Raw genomic sequence first — 25602 nt, forward strand, 5'->3', positions numbered from 1 at the left:
TGTATACGCCACTGATAAAATGGACCGCTGTATAAAAATGACTGCTATAAAAATACTTACGCTAGCAAGTCCACAAACTACATTGGTAATATCCCGTAATGCCTAAGCCTCTATACTAACTATATCTCATTGTTTGAACAGCCAAGATATGCTCTGCATAATTTTGTACGTCAAATGTGTCCATTGTCTACTTGGATTATTAAAATACTTTTTTTTAAGTATTTTATTAATCCAACGCCGCCACTGGTCTTAAAAGGTAACAGAAATAAACAGAAATAAATAATATTCACCCCTTTTTATAACATTTTTATTTACAACAAATATATTCGATTATTTAACACTTATCTTCCACTTGACCCATAGGTTTCAGATCCTCAGCTACCCGGAAGTTGCACCCTGTCGATGCCAAAATATCTTCAACTCCCACACCTTCAGCCAACTCGATCAACGTTAATCCTTCTTCCTTATCCACAGTAAAAACTGCCTTCTCCGTTATAATCAGATCAACCACCCCCCTACCAGTCAAGGGTAACGTACAGTTCTCCAAAATCTTCTTACCCCCATCCTTCGCCGAGTGCTCCATACATACAACCACTTTAGTACCAGGAGCCGCTACCAGATCCATGGCTCCGCCCATACCTTTCACTAGCTTTCCTGGTATCATCCAGTTAGCTAGGTCACCGTATTGGGACACCTCCATGGCTCCTAGAATGGTTAAGTCGATATGGCCTCCGCGTATCATTGAGAAGCTTTCGTCGCTGCTGAAGAATGACGCTCCGGGAACAACGGTTACGGTTTCCTTTCCAGCGTTGATTAGGTCGGCGTCAACGCATTCTGGAGCTGGGAATGGTCCCAAACCCAAAATCCCGTTTTCGGATTGCAGGAATACCTGTACGCCTTTGGGGATGTAGCTGGATGCCAACATTGGCATTCCGATACCTAGATTAGCTATAATAATTTATTAAAGAAAATATTAATTTATAAACAAAGAAAGAAATACCTAGACTGTCCAACGGGAGGATCCCTGACAGTGACAGTGGTATTTTAATTCACACATTTTACTACACATTTTTCTGTCATTTTTTTCTGCCTGACTTATTGGGCAAACTTGGATCACATTATACAATATGATCGAAAAAAAAACGGTGTCAGCGATGACTATGAAATGAAGATCGCTGTCATTTTGTACAGGGTGAGTTTTCTACGATGGTCACTATGGGTATTTCGGAAACTACTAGAGTTAGAGAGTCGGTTAAATAGGAAAAGAATTGCAGTTTTGTAGGGTCATAAATATGCGCCTTTCGGATTTTTGAAAATGTTTATGGCTTACTAGATATTAATATATAATCTACTTTAGACAAAAGTTTTCAGATAAAAGTTGTAGATAATCACATCCTTAATGATATTGTGTCCTCTGTTTTTTTTTCTAAAGCCTGTCATTTTTGACATATGACACAAATATGTTTTTTAAATGGTAACCATAGTTGGCCATGACTTCATAAAGCACCATTTTTAAGACTTTTAGCGATATAAATTATGTTTTTTTTTAAATTACTGAGTTTCATCTTCTAAAATTCTAATTTTGTACCTCTAAAAATTTCATTATAGCCTAAATATTCCCAATTATGTCCCACTAGCAAAACTATGCTCGTTACTCTAGTTGAAATCCTGTAAAAGGTTTTCTTAGCTTGAATAATAAATTATAATACCAAGTTAGACCTTTTGAATTATCAAAATATTTACTTTTTATTTTTTTTAGAATTTTCAAATTATACTTCCTAACATTTTTAGAATAATTATATAACAAATTTTTCTTGTATTTACTCTTTAAACCCGTGTATTTGTTTAGCCTGCTGTAAGTTATTCTCAGCACCAGCAGAGAATGCACCAAGCTTATACCGGGTGCATCTCAAAAGTGGCTCACCCCTATAACTTTTCTATTTTTTTCAATTAAAAAAAGCGAGATTTGGTATATGTTAGTATATAACATAAATTAAGATTGATTGACGTATTTAATTGTTTTCGGTCACTTCCTGTTTCACCGGAAATGACTAAAACTTTTGATTTTTAAATGGTACCCTCGGTATTTTTTTACTTTATTCGATAGAAACTAACAGTCTGAATAGAATGACATATCATATGTATGTCAACTTTTGACATTTTCGCATATGGTTTAATTGAAATTATAACTTGCGGTTCGTAACGAATGACTCAAAATACCCAGTGTGTTAGTGATGGGCAAAACTGTTATTTTTAGATAACAGTTGAAACTGGTATAGTTATTTATAAAAAAACAGCTTAAAATAACAGCTTAAAAATAACAGGTTTCTTTATTTTATTGGTAAATCTCTGAAAGAGTATGAGGCGGTCACCGCCAGGCGTATTAACGCAGTTGCAAGTTGCAACAATGACATGCTCGGTGGTAGTATTTCCAGGGTGTCAAAACATTTCTAAATATCGATTGTTATCTAAAATACCTCTCTAAAAACGGTGGTTGTTTACAAATAAGCGCTGTTTACAAATTGCGATATAAAAAAGCCAAAATTCCGCCACTTGTCTATACCTATACATTCCGATCTACCTACGCCTTGCCCCTCGATCCGCGTAGATCCTGAATTGCGTAGCAGTGTACAGGGTGCATTTCACTCGACGGGCGAGAAGCTCTTAGTTATAATTTTACCATTTGCGGTCAAAAAATAGCAATATAAGAAAATGTGTAGTATATTCTTCATAAGTAAACCAACTACACACTAGAATTCGAATTAATTTTACACTTAAACTAGCGTGTACCCGCGACTTCGTTCGCGTCGAATTAATAATTTGTAATGGTGATGATAAAGGAAAGCAAGAATTTCTATTAAGATACAAACTGGATAAAATTTTCTCACATTCGCCAAAAATAAGCTTTAAACGTCGAGCGGTTTAAGCAGAATCGTGGTTAATCAATTACTCAACTTTTTGGAACACCCTGTATAATTTTTTAAAAAATTTCAAAATATGTAAAAAAACAAAATGAATTATGCGTGTCCAAGCGTTTTCCCGAAAGACTAACCGTTTTTTAAATAACAAATATTGTAATATTTGAGGGGCGTTTTCACCCTCTTGGAATTTGAGATTCGAAAAACCCCTCCTTATCGAACCTCAACCCCACAGTCAATCCGTTTGCCAAAAATCAGCTTTAAACGTCAAGCAGTTTAAGCAGAATCGTGATTACTCAATGGTCATATTTTATGAAACACCCTGTATATATTTTTAAAAAATCTTAAAATATGTAAAACAACGAAATAAAATATACGTGTTTAAGAGTTTTTTCGAAAAACTCACCGGTTTTTAAATAAAAAATATTCTAATATTTGAGGGTGGTTCTCTTAGAATTCGAGTTTCAAAAAACCCCTTCTTATCGAACCTCTACACCCTAAAGTCAATCCGTTTTCCAAAAATCAGCTTTTTACGTCGAGGATTTTAAGCAGGATTGTGATTAATCAATGACCAGATTTTTCAAAACACCCTGTATAATTTTTAAAAAATCTTAAAATATTATTCTGAAAATTTTTCAGAATGGTGGGTTCATACAGCCAAATAAAATAAAATAAGAATAAAATAAAATAAAATAAGAAAGTTGGTTATATGGGATACCGTACATGCGTTCATACAGCCAAATAAAATAACAAATAAAATAAGAAGTCTTTATCTTTTAACTTCTTGTTTTATTTTATGTGAAAACGGCTTTGCGCACGCTTAATTCTAACCTACAAATATTTTCAGTTTGGATTTAATTTATTTTATAATTTCACATAAGTAAAATGTATAATATAGTAGGCAACGAATAAATAAATATACTAAAAATAGTAAAATTACTATAAACAATCGTAAAAGTTAACTTTTATCCAGCTTCATCGTACTGCGCATGAGCAAATATATATTTCTTATTTTATTTTATTTGACTGTATGAACGCACACAAATAAGAATTCCTTATTTCTTATTTTATTTTATTCTTATTTTATTTTATTTGGCTGTATGAACCCACCATAAATAAACACTTAAATATTGAAACGTAATAACGTACTGAAACATACAGCGCCATAATATCTCGACCTCCGCCCGTTATGCTCGTTAACAGGTTGAAAAACAATGTATCTAAAACAACTGATGCGTTATTCTCCAATCTGTTTCGAACCTCCATCGACAATCGACCGATGCAGCAGCGTTCCTTTCCCATTCCGATTAGCTCGACCACCACCCTGTTATGCTCGTAACAGGTTGAAAAACAACGTATCTAAAATGACTGCTTCTCCAACCCGTTGCGAGCCTCCATCGACAATCGACCGATGCAGCAGCGTTTCTTTCCCACTCCTGTTATCTCGACCGCCAGGCATTATGCCCACAACTGTTTCAAAATACCTGCTTCTTTTATATCCTATTATTTTTAAGCTGTTGCAAACCCAATACGACCATCGACGGCGTCGACCGAAGCAGCTACGTTCGCCGTAGCGCATTCCCCACTCCGTTGTCCGTTGTCTCGCCGCCTGTATCAATGGTTGACGAAATAACATGTTTTCCATCCATACTAGTTGTTTTTTGGAATTGCTTCGAGCAGCATAGAATTTCGTGGCGGTGCAGAGCGCCGACTTCGTTTTTCGTTTCACGAGCGGCCGATCTCTACGTGTCGTTATTTTATATCTGTTATTTTTTAGAAGTAGTAACGGTTGCGTTATGTTATTTCTAAATAATTGTTATAAAATATCAGATAGTTAAATAACAACCCATCACTACAGTGTATGGTATCAAATTATTCTTAAAAAAATGCTTTTTCCAAATATGCTAATGAGCCACCTTCGTTCCATTTGAAAAAATTGAGATATCATTAAAAATACAATACGGCCATTTAATAACCGGCCAGGACAAGCCACTAAAAACATTGGACGATCTAATCTATTTTCCCAAGGCTCCTTGATCAAGAATTAATGTTTTTAACATAGCCATGGCACTGTAGATTGAAATTTAAAATACACACAAGTCACATATCACAAGTTGACATATGATATGTCATTCTATTCAGAATTGAATAAAGTAAAAAAATTCCAATGGTGCCATTTAAAAATCAAAAGTTGTAGTCATTTCCGGTAAAACAGGAAGTGACCAAAAACAATTGAATACGTCAATCAATCCTAATTTCTGTCATATACTAACATACCAAATTTCGTTTTTTTTATCTGAAAAAATAAAAAAGTTACAGGGGGTGAGCCAATATTGAGACGCACCCGGTGTATAGCGGTACATCAAACTAAGATTTACCAAATTAGAAGTCGCGATTTTTATACTGAGAAAAAACATAACATAAATAAAATTTAACACCTCTATAATCTCTCTCACCTCTCTCTCTCTCTGTTTTAGTGTTTTTTATTTTATTTGGAGTAGTATTTACTATACCCCCACTTATCTAGACATTTATACTCATTATTATATAAAAAATTATTGCTACAATAATTGAATTATTAATGTAAAATAATAATTAAAAAAAAGCATTAAGTTTATTATATAATTACTTGCTCTTGTATTTATTTTTGTGGGAAATAAAGACAATTACATACAATTACATATTTTAAAGATATTTACATTTAATAAATTATTATTGTAATTTGTATCCCTGACATGAAGATTATTTTTAGCTTATTTTTTTTATTGCAAAATTAAATAATAAGTGTAATAATCTCTCGATAAATATTTTGAGTTGCAACATTAGTTATTAAGAAAATAAATTGTAGAAATCATATTTCTTTTTAATATAGTTCTTGCATAATTTGATCACACCATAATAGCTATATTTTAGCTATATATTTTTTTAATAAAAAAGGATACCATACATGCCATCTTTAAATTCTAAAGCAGCCCTGCGTACAATTCTTTCACGCTTTTCAGCAGCGGGATTCCTTTTTACCACTGAATCTGCACTATCAGATGTTTTTTGTACAGTCACACGCTATAATAATTAAAGTAGATTAGTTGATACAGTATGTACCAAAAAGTTTCTTGCTGAAATTTCTGACACATATTGTATAATAAATTTATTAATAATCTGAAAAATACAAATTTGCTGTATTATATGTATTAATTCAATTACCTCAATTCGTTTTTCATACTTGTCACCCTTTATAACACGATCCACATATATTCCAGGCAAATGTACCTCATCTGGGGAAATAGCACCTAATTCCACGATTTCCTCAACTTCTGCAATAGTTATCTTTGCTGCTCTTGCCATAGTCGGATTAAAATTTCTTGCCGATAGCCTATAACAATTGCAAAACATTAAACAATTAAGTTAAGGGTGTTAACAAATTCTTGCCTAAATACTAAATTTCCAGCTGGATCAGCTTTCCAAGCTTTTACAAGGGCAAAATCTCCAGTAATGGCTTCCTCCATAATATAATCTTTTCCTTCAAATAATCTGGATTCCCTCTGGCTACTGGCCAATTCCACTTTCCCGGTAGAGTCATATTTGATAGGTGCACCACCTTCATGAACTAATGTTCCATAAGCAGTAGGTGTAAAAAAGGCTGGTACACCTGATCCTCCAGCACGAATTCTTTCAGCTAAAGTACCCTATAGGTTTCCAAATAACAAACATATCTTTGTAAAAATCACAAACACTTACCTGAGGTGTGAGTTCGACTTCAAGTTCGCCAGAAAGAAATTGCCTCTCAAATTCTGCATTTTCACCTACATAACTCGCTATCATACGTTTAATTTTCTTTTGTTTTAGTAGTAGACCTAGACCAAATTTATCTACACCTGCGTTGTTTGACACAACCACTAAATCTTTAGCTTCGTGCTGTATTAGAGCTCCTATTAAATTTTCAGGAATGCCACATAGTCCAAATCCTAAAAAAATAAATTATATGGCCTCATAAAACTTAAAATAGAAATAAATCCACTTTAAGCACCTCCAATTAACAATTTCGAACCATCTTTAATATCTTTTATCGCTTCTTTAATATCCTTATATATTTTCTTTCTCTGGCTTACAGGAGTTGTAGCAAATGTACACGACAAAATCTACAATAATTAATAATATAAATGGCCTCAAAATCCTTTATAAACATAAAGTTTAGTAAATATATCAAATAAAATATATAGACACAAAAATCTACATAACCTTAAAATAAATTATTCAGGTGTAATTTTTATGATTAAGAACTTCTTATTTACCTTATTAACATGATGAAACTTAAGCCTACATTCTCCTTTTTTGAATATTTTAAGACTGTTGGTATTGGCAACAAAAACTAAGGACCTAAACATGTTATAATTATTGTAGTTATAGAAACGAAAAACTTGATATTTTAAATTAATAGCGAATGTCGTAAACAAGAGACAATAGACACTATAAAATAATCAAAACATGTTTCACAAGAGCCAGAATTTTATAAATTAACTGTAATCAAGAATGTTAATCGCTCATAAAATATTGTAAACAAGTTTTTTAAAATTTAAATTGTCATTTTAATAATTTAATACGCGTATTTTGGGTTGCCTACTTTTATTTTTCAAAAAGTTAGTGGTACTTCACATGAATAATAGCACAAATTAGAGTTTTTCTGGAATAACGTCGAATATAACGTTTAAGAATAATCAAAATTAACATTTTTTTTTAAAAATAGTTGATTAAGACATAACGGGGGGAAAGTAATTTAACTTTAATTAAGTGAGCTTTGATTTTGACAGTTCTACTGTATTTTCCTATAAGAATTGTTTCTAAACATCAAGCGTACAACGTTACATGAGAAAAACTATACATAATGACTGTTCCAAAGCCAACTGTAATGCCACTTTCTTAAATAGGGTTTCTATTAGCGGACAAATTTGGATTGTGCCATATTTTAAAATCCAAATGTTCATTTTTAAATAACAAAAATAAGACGGCAATTTTTAAATACTATAAATATTTAATTATCCTTTACACATCATAACAACATCACAGCAAGAGAGTAACAGTTCATTTCCAATAGATTATGTAAATTTAAACCCTGGCGAACTGCCATAGGAGAATTTTTGCGAGTTTCGAAGGCTACTTGATGTGGACGCATCATTGGGGTTATCAAGAAAATCATCGATTTCTTGATTATCTTTAGAATCAAACTCTATGCCATTATTCCATACATCTTCTTGATAGTCTCTATACAGTGGCTGAACTTTTTCACCTGATCTAAAAATGTAGTAATGTCATAAAAAAATCAATTAAAATATAAAATATATGAATATAATCTGTCCAGCGAGAGAATATACTACAGTGACAGTTGTGATTGTAGTAGTTGATGTTTTCGATGTTCTCTGTCAAAAACGTATACAGGGTGGCGCACCTCATTCGCCTCGGTTGATTATACGAAAACGGAAAGATGTAGAAACAAAATATTTTATGGGTATATGTGGAGAGACAATGTGCACAATTTAGAATTATTTTGAAATATACAGGGTGTTTCAGAACTAAGATCCATACCAAAGTTATATTTTTTCTTATGGAACACCCGGTATTTTATATCATTTTTGGATTCTTGGGCCCTAAAAAAGGCATTTATTTTATGGGTTAATTACTGGGTTGGAAAAAATCATGATTTAAAAAAAATCAGATATTTTTGATTTAAATTGGATTTTTTTGATTTATATCAGATTTTTTTGATTTTAATTCAAAACAATATTTAAATCGTATTTCCAAATGACTAGGACTTATCTCCAATTAAAGTCCTATCCTAAATGGCTAAATCTTAATAACTCTCTCTGAGCGATACCGATAACATTAACAATTCTACGGGGCGTGTCATTTTTCCTCATCGGTCACCAATATATTCCGCAAAAAAGTCGCTCACTTCAGATCAAAAGGATTTTTTTTCATACGTCTCAAAAGTATTAATTTTTGTCATTTTAACGGCTATAGGCATAAAAGTAAAGCACTGTTACGCCTAAGCACAAAAGTACAAAAATATATTATGAAACTGATATTAGGTGTCAAATACAACGAGTGTACAAATCGTTTCTCGATTACTGTTTGTATTATTTGCAATGTTTGAAGTTGATTAAAAAATTATTTGTAATTTTTTTAAAAAATAGTGTTTTATTCGGAGTAAAAATGTACTTTTTGTGCCTCCTTGTAACGTCGGAAAAGCTTACGATGGTATAGCTTTACGATGGTCCTTCAAATGTACAGCATCGTCAAAAAAAGTGTAATTTATACTCTTAATAAAACAATACACTATTGTTCGGAAATAGTCTTAAGTCGAGAATGAAAATAGTATTATCTAATGTCAAAGTGTAAAGTACTTACTGCAAATCAAAATGTCGGTAAGAATTTGGAAACATACTAACGTTTCAAAAAAAAATAATAAAACAACATATTTTCTGACAACGATTATAGATTTTCGGGAATGAAGATATAGTCTCCATATCAGAAGAACCTAATTCTGCACTAGTTGCCGAATGATATGTATTCGACAAGCGAATTTTTGTCACTTATAAATAAATTTTAAAATAAATTCCTGCGTTTAGCGGTCTTATGGATTCACACGAAATTACTTCAAAAATCGGTTCAACATTTAAATTGATGAATAGATATTGTTATATAGTTTTATAAAATTTACACTTATTTTTCGATTTATTATCTGTTATAGAAATATTTTTGATAGTTTTCTAGGATAGATTTTTATAACTTTTACAGTTATTTTTTGATTTATTATAAAGTTTCAATAAAATTAATTTTTAGATTTAAATCACGATTTAAATCATGCCGACCCTGGTTAATTATGTTTAAAATCTTTAGTTTTTGAGATATTTAAAGATATTTAAATTTGCATGCTACAATAGAATAGATTAACACCCTGTATCTAAAAGTAGAGAAATAAACTTTACTGAAAAATGGTATTGTTTCCTTAAATTTATACAGGGCTACCAAAAGTTGCTTATCTATTTTAAGGATATATTTTATATAGAAACTTCATTATTTCAAATACAACACCCTGTGTTTTTTAAAATGAAACGAAGCAAATTCAAATGCTCTTTCAAACTATATTAGGATTTCCTATACCTATCTAGCTCAGCGTTTGAATAAAATTCGGTTTTTAAATTAAATTGCAATCAAGATGGCTTGTGTTGCCATGGCAATTTTCTAGTGACAGTAAGTAACTATTTTAAAAGTTGACATTAGTTTATGGACATTATTATTAATAATTTATAACAGTTTACTTAAATGTACCTACAATAGTTTAATAACTATTCATTCATTATTTTATCAAGAAAAATAAAGCAGTATCTGCTGGCGGAACAAATAGATATGTTACAATATAATTGGAAATTTTCAACTTTCGGTTTTGGATCGACGTAGATCGACGGCACGTCGACGGTCTTGAAGCTCGGCTAAATATGCACAGTTGCCAGATTCAAACAGACTTTAATTGGCATCCCATTCTTTTTCTGGTGTATAATAATTTCTTTCTATTTTTCGTTTCTTGTCAGATACACTTATATTAATTATTCGTTTGGCTTTTAAAATAGTTTTAATTTTAAGTATATTATTAGAAAACATATGCTCTCAAAATACATTTTTAATATACACTATTTTATTATGTTAACTAAGAAAATAACTTTAATTACCTTTAAAATTAATAATATATAGGGCGATTGATAGTGATATTTATTAATGCTGAAACGTTAGTAATGAAATATACGTTTAATAATAATGGAAATTATTTATTAAAATGCAGTACAAAAAATGTTAATTGACTAAAAAAATACTATAATAACAATTTTTTTCTGTTTGCCACGTTATTTATATAGACCTAGGTAGATTTTAAAAAGTGGCACAGGTACAATTAATAATATATTAGTTCGGCATAAAAGTTGCTGTCACGACATCGTACAATAAATCAAAATTCGTAAAATAAATTAAAATTATTAATTAAACAAATCTTTATAAAGAAACACAAGTATATCAAATTTGGGCCCAATCTTGGGTATCGTAATATGGTACTACATTATGGTACCCCTTGATATGCTTCATGGTACCATAATATTGCAATGCCATCAAAAATACGCAAGTATAATCAAATATGAGCCCAATCGAACGTCAGGAAGTGGTATCGTAATATGGTACTATATTAAGGTACCACTTTATCTATGCATCATAGTAGATGCATCATAGTACCATCACAAGTTAAGCCCAATCAAACGCCAGGAAATAGTATCGTATATGGTACTATTATGGTACCTCTTGATATGCTTCATGGTACCATAATATTGCAATGTCATAAAAAATACGCAAGTATATATCAAATACCGTATGATACCGAAAAAAACGGCGTCCAGTTGGCTGGGAAAAGACGATCGATGACATTTTTCATATAAATTTACACATAAAATGACAGCGATTTTCATTTCATAGCCAGCGCTAACGCCGTTTTTTCCCGATCATACGGTATGAACATAATCGAACGTCAGTGGTGTCATAATAGTAGAACAATATTTATTATATTGTCGCCGAATTACAATCAAAATTCAGGATTCAGTTAGAATCAAATGTCAGGAAGTGATTTTAATTCAGCTCGTAAGATTTAACTCCAACTAACATGGCAAGTTAAATACTTAAACGTTTGAAAAAAGAGCTCTAATCTATTTTAATATGTTTAAATGATGTAGCAAATTTGAGGTAGGCTTTATCAGGAAGTATTACAATATAAATTACACAATGGCAACACTGCATAAAATTCTTTTAAATTTCGTTTGTAGAAAACTGTTTTCTTTTAAATTTATCGCCCTCTGTTATGTAGTAGTGAAACTACCGCATCAAAATATCTGATTTGGAGACAGGCTTTTAAAGCCTGTCTCCTTTTGAGACCTACGATTTTATACGTGTAACGAGGCTTCTGTTGCGTAGCTAGATATTCTGTGCTATTAGGCAGAAACCTGTCGTTGGAAGTGAAGAAAATGAATTTGCCATAATTGGCTCTTTTATAGAAAATCCATATATCTACAAATCATCTACAAGTCAAAATAAATCAAAGAACTACTTTTTCGTTTTTCTTGATAAAATAATAAATACATATATAATAAATATTATTTATTAAACTATTGTATGTAAATTAAATAAAAGTAAACTGGTATAAATTTAAATAAGTCCATAAACTAATTTCGATTTTGAAAATAGCTACTAACTGTCACTTGTCAATTGCCATGGCAACACTATCCCTCTTAGTTGCCATTTTACTTAAAAATTGCTCTTTTTCAAAATCTGAGTTAGATAGGTATAGGAAACCCTAATATAGTTTAAAACAGCATTTAAATCTGCTTCGATTTATTTTAAAAAATACAGGGTGTTGTATTTGAAATAACGAAGTTTTTATGTAAAATAAATTCTTAAAATAGATCAGCAATTTTCAATACCCCTGTTTAAATTTAAGGAAGCAGTAACATTTTTCTGTAAGTCTATATCTCTATCTTTAAACTCAGCACAAGAATTAATTCTGAAAAGTAATGTACAGAGTGTTAATAATCTATTCTATTGTAGCATGCAAATTTAAATATCTTTAAATATCTCAAAAACTAAAGATTTTAAACATATTTAACCCTTATAATAAATAACTTTTTTTGAGCCCATAAGAAAAAAATATAACTTTGGTATGGATCTTAGTTCTGAAACACCCTGTATATTTTAAAATAATTTTAAATTGTACACATTGCCTCCCCATATATACCCATAAAATATTTTGTTTCTACATCTTTCCGTTTTCGTATAATTAACCGAGGCTAATGAGGTGCGCCACCCTGTATTCTCTTGATGGACAGTCTAAACATATGTCACTGAAATTACTTACTGGCTCAATACATATGGGTCAAATGGAAAACAGGCACTAAGTATGCCATCGGATATTTGCCGTGTTCCTTTACCATCTTGATGGATGGTTGGTACCACGTTTCTTTCATTATGGTCAATTATTGTGTAACAATACGCTAATTGATACTGTCGGGTAATGGCTGCAAAATTGCGGACTACTGCCGGCTGGCATACCCGCAAAGGATTCAATCTTCCAGTTACAATCTTTCCTAGCTGCAAACTTTGGAGAAACACTACATCTGTAACAAAAACATGGCTCTTCTGAAGTATTTTCTAATCATATTGAATGAGAGACAATGATTGTTTATGTTAAAATCATTTTTGAGATAAAACTTCTTTACGCGCGCTGTGAGTAAAAATTCAAGGCTGTGACACGATACGCGACAAAACAAGCGAGAGGAAAAGTGGTAAGGACAGTCTACGGCTTAGAAAAAATGGTCCGATTTAAATGAAATTTGGTATGTCGATAGATTCGACGAAGGCAAACTTGACGAAGTTGTACGACACGTGTCACTGTGACAGTTAGTTTTGACGTAAGAAACGTCAAAAGTTGATGTCGTCCGATCAAATTTGGTGGGTAGGCTATGTGAGCAACGGTGCCCGCGGTCCCACCCTGCAAAGTTGGATACGACGCGCGACATCTTCATTAGGGTGGGACTATGGATTTAATATTGAAGAAAAATGTGTATCGATTTCGGCATAATTGGAGACGGGCTACATAGCCTAAGAGCTGACGACATATTTAGAGAACATATTTTAGGCAAGCTAGAATAACTAAAAATGTATAGTTTATTAACTGGTGAACCCAGAATCCTAAGTCTGGCTGGGGGGTTGGGGGTATTTCGCTACTGCGCAACCCATAACATTTGCAAAAAAATAAATCCAAAAAACATTCTTTAGGCAACTTGAAATTTGTTTATTCTTAAATTTTAGCATCTATTTAACCTAGAAATAAGTGTGCCAGACTTTTTTTTCGGGTTTAAAGTGTAACCAGACCATTCCAAATAAGTTTAATTATTATACCTGGAAAACATACATTAGGCATTCTAAAATTTTTACAGCGTGTTTATTAGATGATATTAAAAAATATGTGTTAATTGCCAGACGAATTCAATGGGATTTAATACTTGCCAGATGCGAATAAAGATTTTAAATGAACGCGATAAGAAGAAAGTCTTATGAGTATCTATCTATAAGCGAGCGAAAGATAGTTTATTGAGACCTGGTGGGCAGCCGATGCGGCTGACGTAACAGCATTTTGCAGTCGTAAAAACTTAAAAAAAACTAACTAATATTGAATAAATAAAAAGAAACATTTTTAGAAACAGTTTTTAATAAAAATGTATGTATGATTGAAATCCTTTCAATAAGAAGACTTTTTAATTTAAGTATTTTGTATCTGAAAGAATAAAAAGACGAATAATTATTTAAAAATTAGCATAATATAAAATATATTTTTTTTCAAACGTCACAAAAGTATAATTATTATTATACTTTTGTGACATATTATATTATTATTAATTTTTGCGACCTGATTAACAATATAAAAAAGTCATTTTAACGCCTAAGCATAAAAGTAAAGCACTTTTACTTACTTTTGAATCTATTTAGAAAGATTAACAATGGTAATATAATAAAATTCCAGAATACTTATGTTTTTAGCACTGTACATGGTACCCTTTTGTCGGGACTATGTTTTCTGGTAAAACCACTTCTTTAAATTTTAAACCATGTTGTTGGCGCACTTTTAAAAATTCTTTGCATTTTTATAGTCTGCCTTCATGAAAAACAATAACTTTGTCACTAGTAACTTTTTACAAACTACACAACTTAAATGTTTTTTATCCATTGTGATTTAGTAGTTAGTAGCGAAATTAGTAGTTACTAAAATATTTATTTGCAGTAATTATTCTAAACTATTTACACTATGCACGTCAATATTTAATTTATCTATATATATAAATCTGACTGTCCTGACTGATACTGACTCATCAACGCCCAGACCAAACCCTTGACCCTAGAAAGCTGAAATTTTGCACAGGGGTTCCTTTTATGATGTTTACGTAAGATAAAAAGGATTTTAAAATTCATCCCCTAAGGGGGTAAAAGGGGGTGGAATATTACAATATTTTTATTTAAAAACGGTCAAGTTTCCGAAAAAACGCTGAAACACGTATATTTTATTTTCTTTTTTTACACATTTTCAGATTTTTTAAAAATGTATACAAGGTGTTTCGAAAAATCTGGTCATTGATTAATCACGATCCTGCTTAAAGCGCTAGACGTAAAAAGCTGATTTTTGGAAAACGGATTGACTTTAGGGTGTAGAGGTTCGATAAGAAGGGATTTTTCGAAACTCGAATTCTAAGGGGGTGAAACCGCCCCTCAAATATTAGAATATTTTTATTTAAAAAACGGTCAAGTTTCCGAAAAAACGCTTGAACACGTATATTTTATTTTCTTTTTTTACATATTTTAAGATTTTTTAAAAATGTATACAGGGTGTTCGAAAAATTGATTAATTGGTCATTGATTAATCACGATCCTGCTTAAAGCGCTTGACGTAAAAAGCTGATTTTTGGAAAACGGATTGACTTTAGGGTGTAGAGGTTCGATAAGAAGGGATTTTTCGAAACTCGAATTCTAAGGGGGTGAAACCACCCCTCAAATATTAGAATATTTTTTATTTAAAAAACGGTCAAGTTTCCGAAAAAACGCTTAAACACGTATATTTAATTTTCTTTTTTTACATATTTTAAGATTTTTTAAAAATGTATACACGGTGTTTCGAAAAATCTGGTCATTGATTAATCAAGATCCTGCTTAAAGCGCTTGACGTAAAAAGCTGATTTTTGGAAAACGGATTGACTTTAGGGTGTAGAGGTTCGATAAGAAGGGATTTTTCGAAACTCGAATTCTAAGGGGGTGAAACCGCCCCTCAAATATTAGAATATTTTTATTTAAAAAACGGTCAAGTTTCCGAAAAAACGCTTGAACACGTATATTTTATTTTCTTTTTTACATATTTTAAGATTTTTAAAAATGTATACAGGGTGTTTCGAAAAAAATTGATTAATTGGTCATTGATTAATCACGATCCTGCTTAAAGCGCTTGACGTAAAAAGCTGATTTTGGAAAACGGATTGACTTTAGGGTGTAGAGGTTCGATAAGAAAGGATTTTTCGAAACTCGAATTCTAAGGGGGTGAAACCACCCCTCAAATATTAGAATATTTTTTATTTAAAAACCGGTGAGTTTTTCGGAAAACTCTTAAACATGTATATTTTATTTTGTTGTTTTACATATTTTAAGGTTTTTTAAAAATTTATACAGGGTGTTTCATAAAATATAACTATTGAGTAATCACGATTCTATTCTATTATATTATTATTAATTTTTGCGACCTGATTAACAATATAAAAAAGTCATTTTAACGCCTAAGCATAAAAGTAAAGCACTTTTACTTACTTTTGAATCTATTTAGAAAGATTAACAATGGTAATATAATAAAATTCCAGAATACTTATGTTTTTAGCACTGTACATGGTACCCTTTTGTCGGGACTATGTTTTCTGGTAAAACCACTTCTTTAAATTTTAAACCATGTTGTTGGCGCACTTTTAAAAATTCTTTGCATTTTTATAGTCTGCCTTCATGAAAAACAATAACTTTGTCACTAGTAACTTTTTTACAAACTACACAACTTAAATGTTTTTTATCCATTGTGATTTAGTAGTTAGTAGCGAAATTAGTAGTTACTAAAATATTTATTTGCAGTAATTATTCTAAACTATTTACACTATGCACGTCAATATTTAATTTATCTATATATATAAATCTGACTGTCCTGACTGATACTGACTCATCAACGCCCAGACCAAACCCTTGACCCTAGAAAGCTGAAATTTTGCACAGGGGTTCCTTTTATGATGTTTACGTAAGATAAAAAAGGATTTTTAAAAATTCATCCCCTAAGGGGGTAAAAAGGGGGGTGGAATATTACAATATTTTTTATTTAAAAAACGGTCAAGTTTCCGAAAAAACGCTGAAACACGTATATTTTATTTTCTTTTTTTACACATTTTCAGATTTTTTAAAAATGTATACAAGGTGTTTCGAAAAATCTGGTCATTGATTAATCACGATCCTGCTTAAAGCGCTAGACGTAAAAAGCTGATTTTTGGAAAACGGATTGACTTTAGGGTGTAGAGGTTCGATAAGAAGGGATTTTTCGAAACTCGAATTCTAAGGGGGTGAAACCGCCCCTCAAATATTAGAATATTTTTATTTAAAAAACGGTCAAGTTTCCGAAAAAACGCTTGAACACGTATATTTTATTTTCTTTTTTACATATTTTAAGATTTTTTAAAAATGTATACAGGGTGTTTCGAAAAATTGATTAATTGGTCATTGATTAATCACGATCCTGCTTAAAGCGCTTGACGTAAAAAGCTGATTTTTGGAAAACGGATTGACTTTAGGGTGTAGAGGTTCGATAAGAAGGGATTTTTCGAAACTCGAATTCTAAGGGGGTGAAACCACCCCTCAAATATTAGAATATTTTTTATTTAAAAAACGGTCAAGTTTCCGAAAAAACGCTTAAACACGTATATTTAATTTTCTTTTTTTACATATTTTAAGATTTTTTAAAAATGTATACACGGTGTTTCGAAAAATCTGGTCATTGATTAATCAAGATCCTGCTTAAAGCGCTTGACGTAAAAAGCTGATTTTTGGAAAACGGATTGACTTTAGGGTGTAGAGGTTCGATAAGAAGGGATTTTTCGAAACTCGAATTCTAAGGGGTGAAACCGCCCCTCAAATATTAGAATATTTTTATTTAAAAACGGTCAAGTTTCCGAAAAACGCTTGAACACGTATATTTTATTTTCTTTTTTACATATTTTAAGATTTTTTAAAAATGTATACAGGGTGTTTCGAAAAATTGATTAATTGGTCATTGATTAATCACGATCCTGCTTAAAGCGCTTGACGTAAAAAGCTGATTTTTGGAAAACGGATTGACTTTAGGGTGTAGAGGTTCGATAAGAAGGGATTTTTCGAAACTCGAATTCTAAGGGGGTGAAACCACCCCTCAAATATTAGAATATTTTTTATTTAAAAACCGGTGAGTTTTTCGGAAAACTCTTAAACATGTATATTTTATTTTGTTGTTTTACATATTTTAAGGTTTTTTAAAAATTTATACAGGGTGTTTCATAAAATATAACTATTGAGTAATCACGATTCTACTTAAACTGCTTGACGTTTAAAGCTGATTTTTGGCAAACGGATTGACTGTGGGGTGTAGAGGTTCGATAAAGAGGGGGTTTTCGAATTTCAAATTCCAAGCGGGTGAAAACGACCCACAAATATTACAATATTTGTTTTTTAAATACGGCGAGCCTTTCGGGAAAACACTTGGACACGCATAATTGATTTTGTTTTTTTACATATTTTGAAATTTTTAAAAAATCATACAGGGTGTTCCAAAAAGTTGGGTAATTGATTAATCACGATTCTGCTTAAACTGCTTGACGTAAAAAGCTTATTTTTGGCAAACGGATTTTTCGAAAGTCAAATTCCAACGAGATGAAACTACCCTCAAATATTATACCAAGTTATATAATAATATCGCCATATTGTTTTTTCTCATGCTGACATAAATGTAAGAAAATTTTATCTTAGTTTGTATGTTAATGGAAATTCTTGCTTTGCTTGATCATCACCATTACAAATGATTAATCCGACGCGAACGAAGTCGCGGGTACACACTAGTAAATACATATTTGTACATGGTAACTTAATTTCAACAAAATAATCTCTGAATTAAAAGCCTGCAAATAATTAAAACGAAACCGAAAAAGAATTCTATTTATGAAAATTTGAAGTACTCCAAAATACTGTTAAGTCAGCCGCATCGGCTGCCGACGGGTCTCAATAAACTATCTTCCTCGCGCTTATAGATACTCATAAGACATTTTTGTCGCGCTCATATAAAATCTTTTAGCCGGAGAGCTGGCGACATATTTAGAGAACATATTTTAGGCAAGTTAGAATAACCAAAAAAATAAAGTTTAACCACTTGTGAACCCAGAATCCTAAGTCTGGCTGGGGGGTTGGGGGTATTTCGCTACTGCGCAACCCATAACATTTGCAAAAAAAATAAATCCAAAAAACATTCTTTAGGCAACTTGAAATTTGTTTATTCTTAAATTTTAGCATCTATTTAAACTAGAAATAAGTGTGCCAGACTTTTTTTTCGGGTTTAAAGTGTAACCAGACCATTCCAAATAAGTTTAATTATTATACCTGGAAAACATACTTTAGGCATTCTAAAATTTTTACGGCGTGTTTATTAGATGATATTAAAAAATATGTGTTAATTGCCAGACGAATTCAATGGGATTTAATACTTGCCAGATGCGAATAAAGATTTTAAATGAGCGCGATAAGAAAGTCTTATGAGTATCTATCTATAAGCGCGAGAGAGAAAGATAGTTTATTGAGACCCGGTCGGCAGCCGATGCGGCTGACCTAACAGCATTTTGGAGTCGTAAAAACTAAAAAAAAACTAACTATTATTGAATAAATAAAAAGAAACATTTTTTAATAATAATGTATGTATGATTGAAATCCTTTCAATAAACAGACTTTTTAATTTAAGTATTTTGTATCTGAAAGAATAAAAAGACGAATAATTATTTAAAAATTAGCATAATATAAAATATATTTTTTTCAAACGTCACAAAAGTATAATTATTATTATACTTTTGTGACATATTATATTATTATTAATTTTTGCGACCTGATTGACAATATAAAAAAGTCATTTTAACGCCTACGCATAAAAGTAAAGCACTTTTACTTACTTTTGAATCTATTTAGAAAGATTAACAATGGTAATTTAATAAAATTCCAGAATACTTATTTTTTTAGCACTGTACATGGTATCCTTTTGTCGGGACTACGTTTTCTGGTAAAACCACTTCTTTAAATTTTAAACCATGTTGTTAGCGCACTTTTAAAAATTCTTTGCATTTTTGTAGTCTGCCTTCATGAAAAACAATAACTTTGTCACTAGTAACTTTTTTACAAACTACACAACTTAAATGTTTTTTATCCATTGTGATTTAGTAGTTAGTAGCGAAATTAGTAGTTACTAAAATATTTGTTTGCAGTAATTATTCTAAACTATTTACACTATGCACGTCAATATTTAATTTATAAATACATATTTGTACATGGTAACTTAATTCCAACAAAATAATCTCTGAATTAAAGCCTGCAAATAATTGAAACGAAACCGAAAAAAAATTGTTTTTATGAAAATTTGAAGTACTCCAAAATACTGTTAAGTCAGCCGCATTGGCTGCCGACGGGTCTCAATAAACTATCTTCCTCGCGCTTATAGATACTCATAAGACTTTTTTGTCGCGCTCATTTAAAATCTTTTAGCCGGAGAGCTGGCGACATATTTAGAGAACATATTTTAGGCAAGTTAGAATAACCAAAAAAATAAAGTTTAACAACTTGTGAACCCAGAATCCTAAGTCTGGCTGGGAGGTTGGGGGTATTTCGCTACTGCGCAACCCATAACATTTGCAAAAAAATAAATCCAAAAAACATTCTTTAGGCAACTTGAAATTGATTTATTCTTAAATTTTAGCATCTATTTAACCTAGAAATAAGCGTGCCAGACTTTTTTTTTGGGTTTAAAGTGTAACCAGGCCATTCCAAATATGTTTAATTATTATACCTGGAAATCATACTCTAGGCATTCTAAAATTTTTACAGCGTGTTTATTTCAATGGGATTTAATACTTGCCAGACGCGAATAAAGATTTTAAATGAGCGCGACAAAAAAGTCTTATGAGTATCTATAAGCGCGAGAAAGATAGTTTATTGAGACCCGTCGGCAGCCGATGCGGCGGACGTAACAGTATTTTGGAATATGTACTTCAAATTTTCATAAAAACAATTTTTTTTCGGTTTCAATTCAATTATTTGCAGGCTTTTAATTCAGAGATTATTTTGTTGGAATTAAGTTACTATGTACAAATATGTATTTATAATATAAATATTGACGTGCATTTTTTAATATCATCTAATAAACACGCTGTAAAAATTTTAGAATGCCTAAAGTATGTTTTCCAGGTATAATAATTAAACATATTTGGAATGGTCTGGTTACACTTTCAACCCAAAAAAAAAGTCTGGCATACTTATTTCTAGGTTAAATAGATGCGAAAATTTAAGAATAAACAAATTTCAAGTTGCCTAAAGAATGTTTTTTGGATTTATTTTTTTGCAAATGTTATGGGTTGCGCAGTAGCGAAATACCCCCAACCCCCCAGCCAGACTTAGAATTCTGGGTTCGCCAGTTAATAAACTATACATTTTTAGTTACTCTAGCTTGCCTAAAATATGTTCTCTAAATATGTCGTCAGCTCTTAGGCTAACAGGATGACGCCGTCGATGTTTCGAACAGATGTCTCTAAATGGACGAAATCATCAGGATTTTTCTTTGGAAAATTAGCACCTGGATAGAGGTACCCTTAGATGGACAGAGGGACATTTCAATACACATTTTGTAAAAGCGAAATCAAATTATTTATTAATTTTGAATTTATTACTTTTTCAACATTTCAAACTACAGATTTTCAAACTTCTCCTTCAAATCATTCAATTTAATAGCTGTTAGTAAGAAGTCTCCCCCATATCACAAATACCGAAGTCTACAACAGAATAGGCAGAGAGAGAGAGAATTGCTCAATATAATAAAAATAAGAAAAACATCATACTTAGGGCATATATTGAGAAATGAAAAATACCACGTCTTACAATTGATAGTTAAGGGTAAGATTGAAGGAAAGAGAGGTCTCGGCAGGAAGAAACTATCTTGGTTGAGAAACATCAGAAACTGGACTCACCTAACTTTTGAGGAACTTATAAGGAAAGCCGAGAATCGTGAAGATTTTGCCAATGTGATAGCCAACCTCCACGAAAGAGACGGCACGTAAAGAAGAAGAAAGTAAGAAGTCTCACTTGAAATGTGCGCACATAGTGCTGCCAAAATGATTTCATTATATGAAAGCAATACATTTAATTTTCTTTGTATGGAGAGACAACAGATTACAGGGTATTTCCTAATATTATTACATTTATTTACTTATATTATGTAATTTAGAGCCTATATTCACATTAATCATCTACTAATTTGAAATTGTACAGGGTGGTCGAAATTGGTCTGTTTTAACAGGGAAAACCTGTTTCTTGACTAGATAGAGCAAAACCGACGTAGATGTCATGGGCTCGATTTCTGAGACACGTTTAATTGCATAAACCACCTGTTGATATTTTCACTGCCATCTGAGATACGGGGTCTTTTTAATATTTTTTACTATTTTGAAAATTGCCCATAACTTTTTTAATTCGCGGAATAATAAAATTCTGTAAAGACGTTCTTAAGGCACGTTTTTAAGCACAATCCAGTGGCGTAGTCAGTCTTTTTCTATACTTGCTCTTTTTGTCAGAAATAATAAAAAATATATGTAATTATTTAAATGAAAACCATAGTTGGCTATGAACTTAAAAAAATGCTGATGTTTAACCCTTTGCAACGATATAAAGTTATGGGTATTTATTTCTAACAATGAGAGAAATATTAGGGTTTTTTATCTTTGTATCGAAGCGGGCCTTGATTTTGTGTTGACCTAGTTGCCTAATTATTTTTTATCACAATTTAATATTCTATATTATTATTTATCTGCAAAATTAAAGACTTTTGAAAAGATAAATCAACATTCTATATTTTGAGAGAATTTAGAGAGAATTGGAACAAGGGACCCCATATCGTGGCCTGCTAGGTCCTGTGATTTAACTTCTTTCGAATTTTTTATGGGGAAATTTAAAAGACCATATATATAAGGGAAGAACCATTGAGACGAGAGAAGAATTGCAGAACGCTACTAGGCACTTTTGGACTTATTACACCAGTTCGCCTAATAAATCGCTGTAACTCTGTGCGCAAAAGATGTTTATTATGTATTCAACAAGGAGGTGCTCAGTTTGAACATCTTTGATGATTTTTTTTAGAAAACCATATTCGTCACTCAAAAAATACGTTTTTTAGCTTTGTTCTTTGTTTATTGTATTGATTTCAATTGTAATTACTAAAACTAATATAGAATGTTATAATTTACCTTTTCAAAAATCTCTAATTATGCAGATAAATAATAATATAGAATATTAAATTGCGATAAAAAATAATTAGACAACTAGGTCAACACAAAATCAAGGCACACTTCAATACAAAGACGAAACACCTAATATTTCCCTCATTCTTAGAAATAGGTACCATAACTTTATATCGTTCGAAATGGTCAAACGTCAGCTTTTTTTTAAGTTCATAGCCGACTATGATTTCCATTTAAAAAATTATATTTTTTATTATTTCTGCCAAAAACAGCAAGCATAGAAAAAAACTCACTACGCCTCTGAATTGTGCTTAAAAAAGTGCCTTAAGAACGTCTTTACAGAATTTTATTATTCCGCAAATTAAAAAAGTTATGGACAATTTTCAAAATGGTAAAAAAATCAAAAAGACCCCGTATCTCAGTTGTCAGTGAAAATATCAAAAAGCGGTTTATGCCATTAAACGTGTCTCAGAACTCAGAAATCAAGCCCATGACATCTATGTCGGTTTTGCTATATCTAGTCAGAAAATAGTTTTTTTTTCTGTTAAACCAGGCCAATTCCGACCACCCTGTACATGCATTAGGTATTTCATTTTTACTTACTTTTTTTACTAGCTGTTAAATCTTTATGCCGGAAAGCGATGATGTAGAACAAAGCTTGGCATATACAATAGTAGACAGTATGCACCCTAACATCAGCATTGATGCAATCCAAACCATCCTGGTGCCCAGCATAAGCATGTATCCATTCTGCCATCTGTTGCAAAGTGCCTTTTAACATTCTAAAAAATATAGAAAAAATTAACTACCATCCATACATATCATTCGGAATAATTGGCTTACGAAAGCGGTATATATAACGCCCTAGCTATAAAACTAGCTACATAACTGACCGCTGACTGTCTTAATACAACAGGAATATTAGGATTGCAAACTTTCTGCCACAAATGGTTCAAAAATGCTTCGGCCAAAACGGGTTTTAAACTACATAAAACAAAAATTATAAATTGCACATAGTGGGTGCCATATGTAGGTAAAACAACCTACAAAATAAAGTATATATTAAAATTGGTTTGACTAAAATAAATAATATTAATACCTTGTCAAAAACGGTAATCAAATCATGGTATAAGCTTTTTGTTTTAATCCAATCGAACTCGTCTTTGTCATCTTTACATTCGTTTAAAATATAATTCAAAATCATATCTATGCAACCATCTAGAGCAGTGCCTAGGTGCGTTCGGTCAACTACTGTAAACCCTGTTTGCACAGTCCTAACTGATTTTACATCGTCCATTTCAAACATTTCATCATCAAATTTCTGTTGGTTAATTAATTCTTTAGGGGCATTTACATCCATAATTACTAATCTATAAAATATATTTTTCAATGTCAGAAAAAGTGTGATTATGACACAGAATTGCACAATATAAGTAATTATTTACTTACTTTGAAAAAATAAGGTGAAAAATATCAGGTCTAAATGAGGGTTGGTATTTTATAATTGATAGCAAATTATATAAATAATAATGTTGAGCTGGAGCTAGTTTATTGTAGTAGGGATAATATCTTATAATAGATTGTTTTAATATTTCTTTTGACCTAAAAGTAAAATATAACAAAAATAATTGAATAAAAAATATCTGATTTCACTTACATTGGAACTACTGTTAATATAACATTTATTAATTTGTGTACATTTGCACATTTATCCCATTCATCTTCTGACTGACTTATTTCTTCTAAATAGAATGTTAAATATTAGTAAATAAGTAAAATTCATAAAGTAAAGAATACTCACTAGGTACAAATTGACTAACTAAACTATCAATAACAATTTTAGCATGATAATTGTGAGCACTCAATAAATTTACTATAAAACTCTGATATTCTTTTATTACTACTTCACCCCTATCTATCCATTTAACTGAAAGTAATGCTTCTACAAACAGTCTCATATTTTGATTGAGGAGTGAAATACACTCCGTAGCTTCAACCAATAACTCTGATATATCATTATCAGGTAATTCTGCATCTCGTATAAAGAAAACTAAGCTAAGATACTGTTTGGGCTCATTTGTTCTGTTGAATTCTTCAAGTATGGATTGAACTTTCTTACTGTGAGGTAGTTGGAATCGTACCTTAGATGCTGGCTGTACAATTTCACTAAGACGTTTCTTTAAAGTGGAACTTTTCTTTAAAATTGATGTAGAACTTCCTAAGGAACTTCGACTTTTTCCTGATTTAGACATGGTGCACGATTCATAGGGAAACACTTTTGGGTTATATTATTAATAACTTTGTAATTGAATATATCCTTAAATTATGTATGTTATATTATTCGCCAATATTAAATTATGGACACTAGTATTATTCAATTGCCTTATTCTATTCAATATGCTAAAAAATAATTCCAAATTAAATTTGAAATTTAAAGAACATGTGCCTCTAAAAAATTCTGACATATGACAAGCAAAATGACAAGTTTTAATTGATGACAGATTTTCAGGGATGTCCAGCATACA

At 31.3% G+C, this 25602-nt stretch overlaps 1 protein-coding gene across 1 annotated transcript; it reads right to left on the reverse strand.

Moving 5' to 3' along the window:
• Positions 1–280: 280 nt before the first annotated feature.
• Positions 281–25544, reverse strand: LOC115878028. Its single transcript, XM_030894384.1, has 15 exons — positions 24879–25544; positions 24735–24819; positions 24527–24679; positions 24177–24447; positions 23921–24120; positions 23681–23859; positions 12859–13117; positions 8024–8207; positions 7211–7396; positions 6946–7057; positions 6657–6883; positions 6348–6604; positions 6123–6291; positions 5861–5981; positions 281–948 (listed from the first exon to the last, which is right to left on the reverse strand). Exons 1-15 carry the CDS (start codon positions 25327–25329, stop codon positions 335–337), a joined length of 3468 nt encoding a protein of 1155 aa, XP_030750244.1. The 5' UTR covers positions 25330–25544; the 3' UTR covers positions 281–334.
• Positions 25545–25602: the final 58 nt, after the last annotated feature.

The sequence above is a fragment of the Sitophilus oryzae genome, unplaced genomic scaffold (genome assembly GCF_002938485.1).
Source record: "Sitophilus oryzae breed Bouriz unplaced genomic scaffold, Soryzae_2.0 scaffold_149_pilon_pilon, whole genome shotgun sequence".
In the NCBI taxonomy this organism is placed as follows: Eukaryota; Metazoa; Arthropoda; class Insecta; order Coleoptera; family Curculionidae; genus Sitophilus; species Sitophilus oryzae.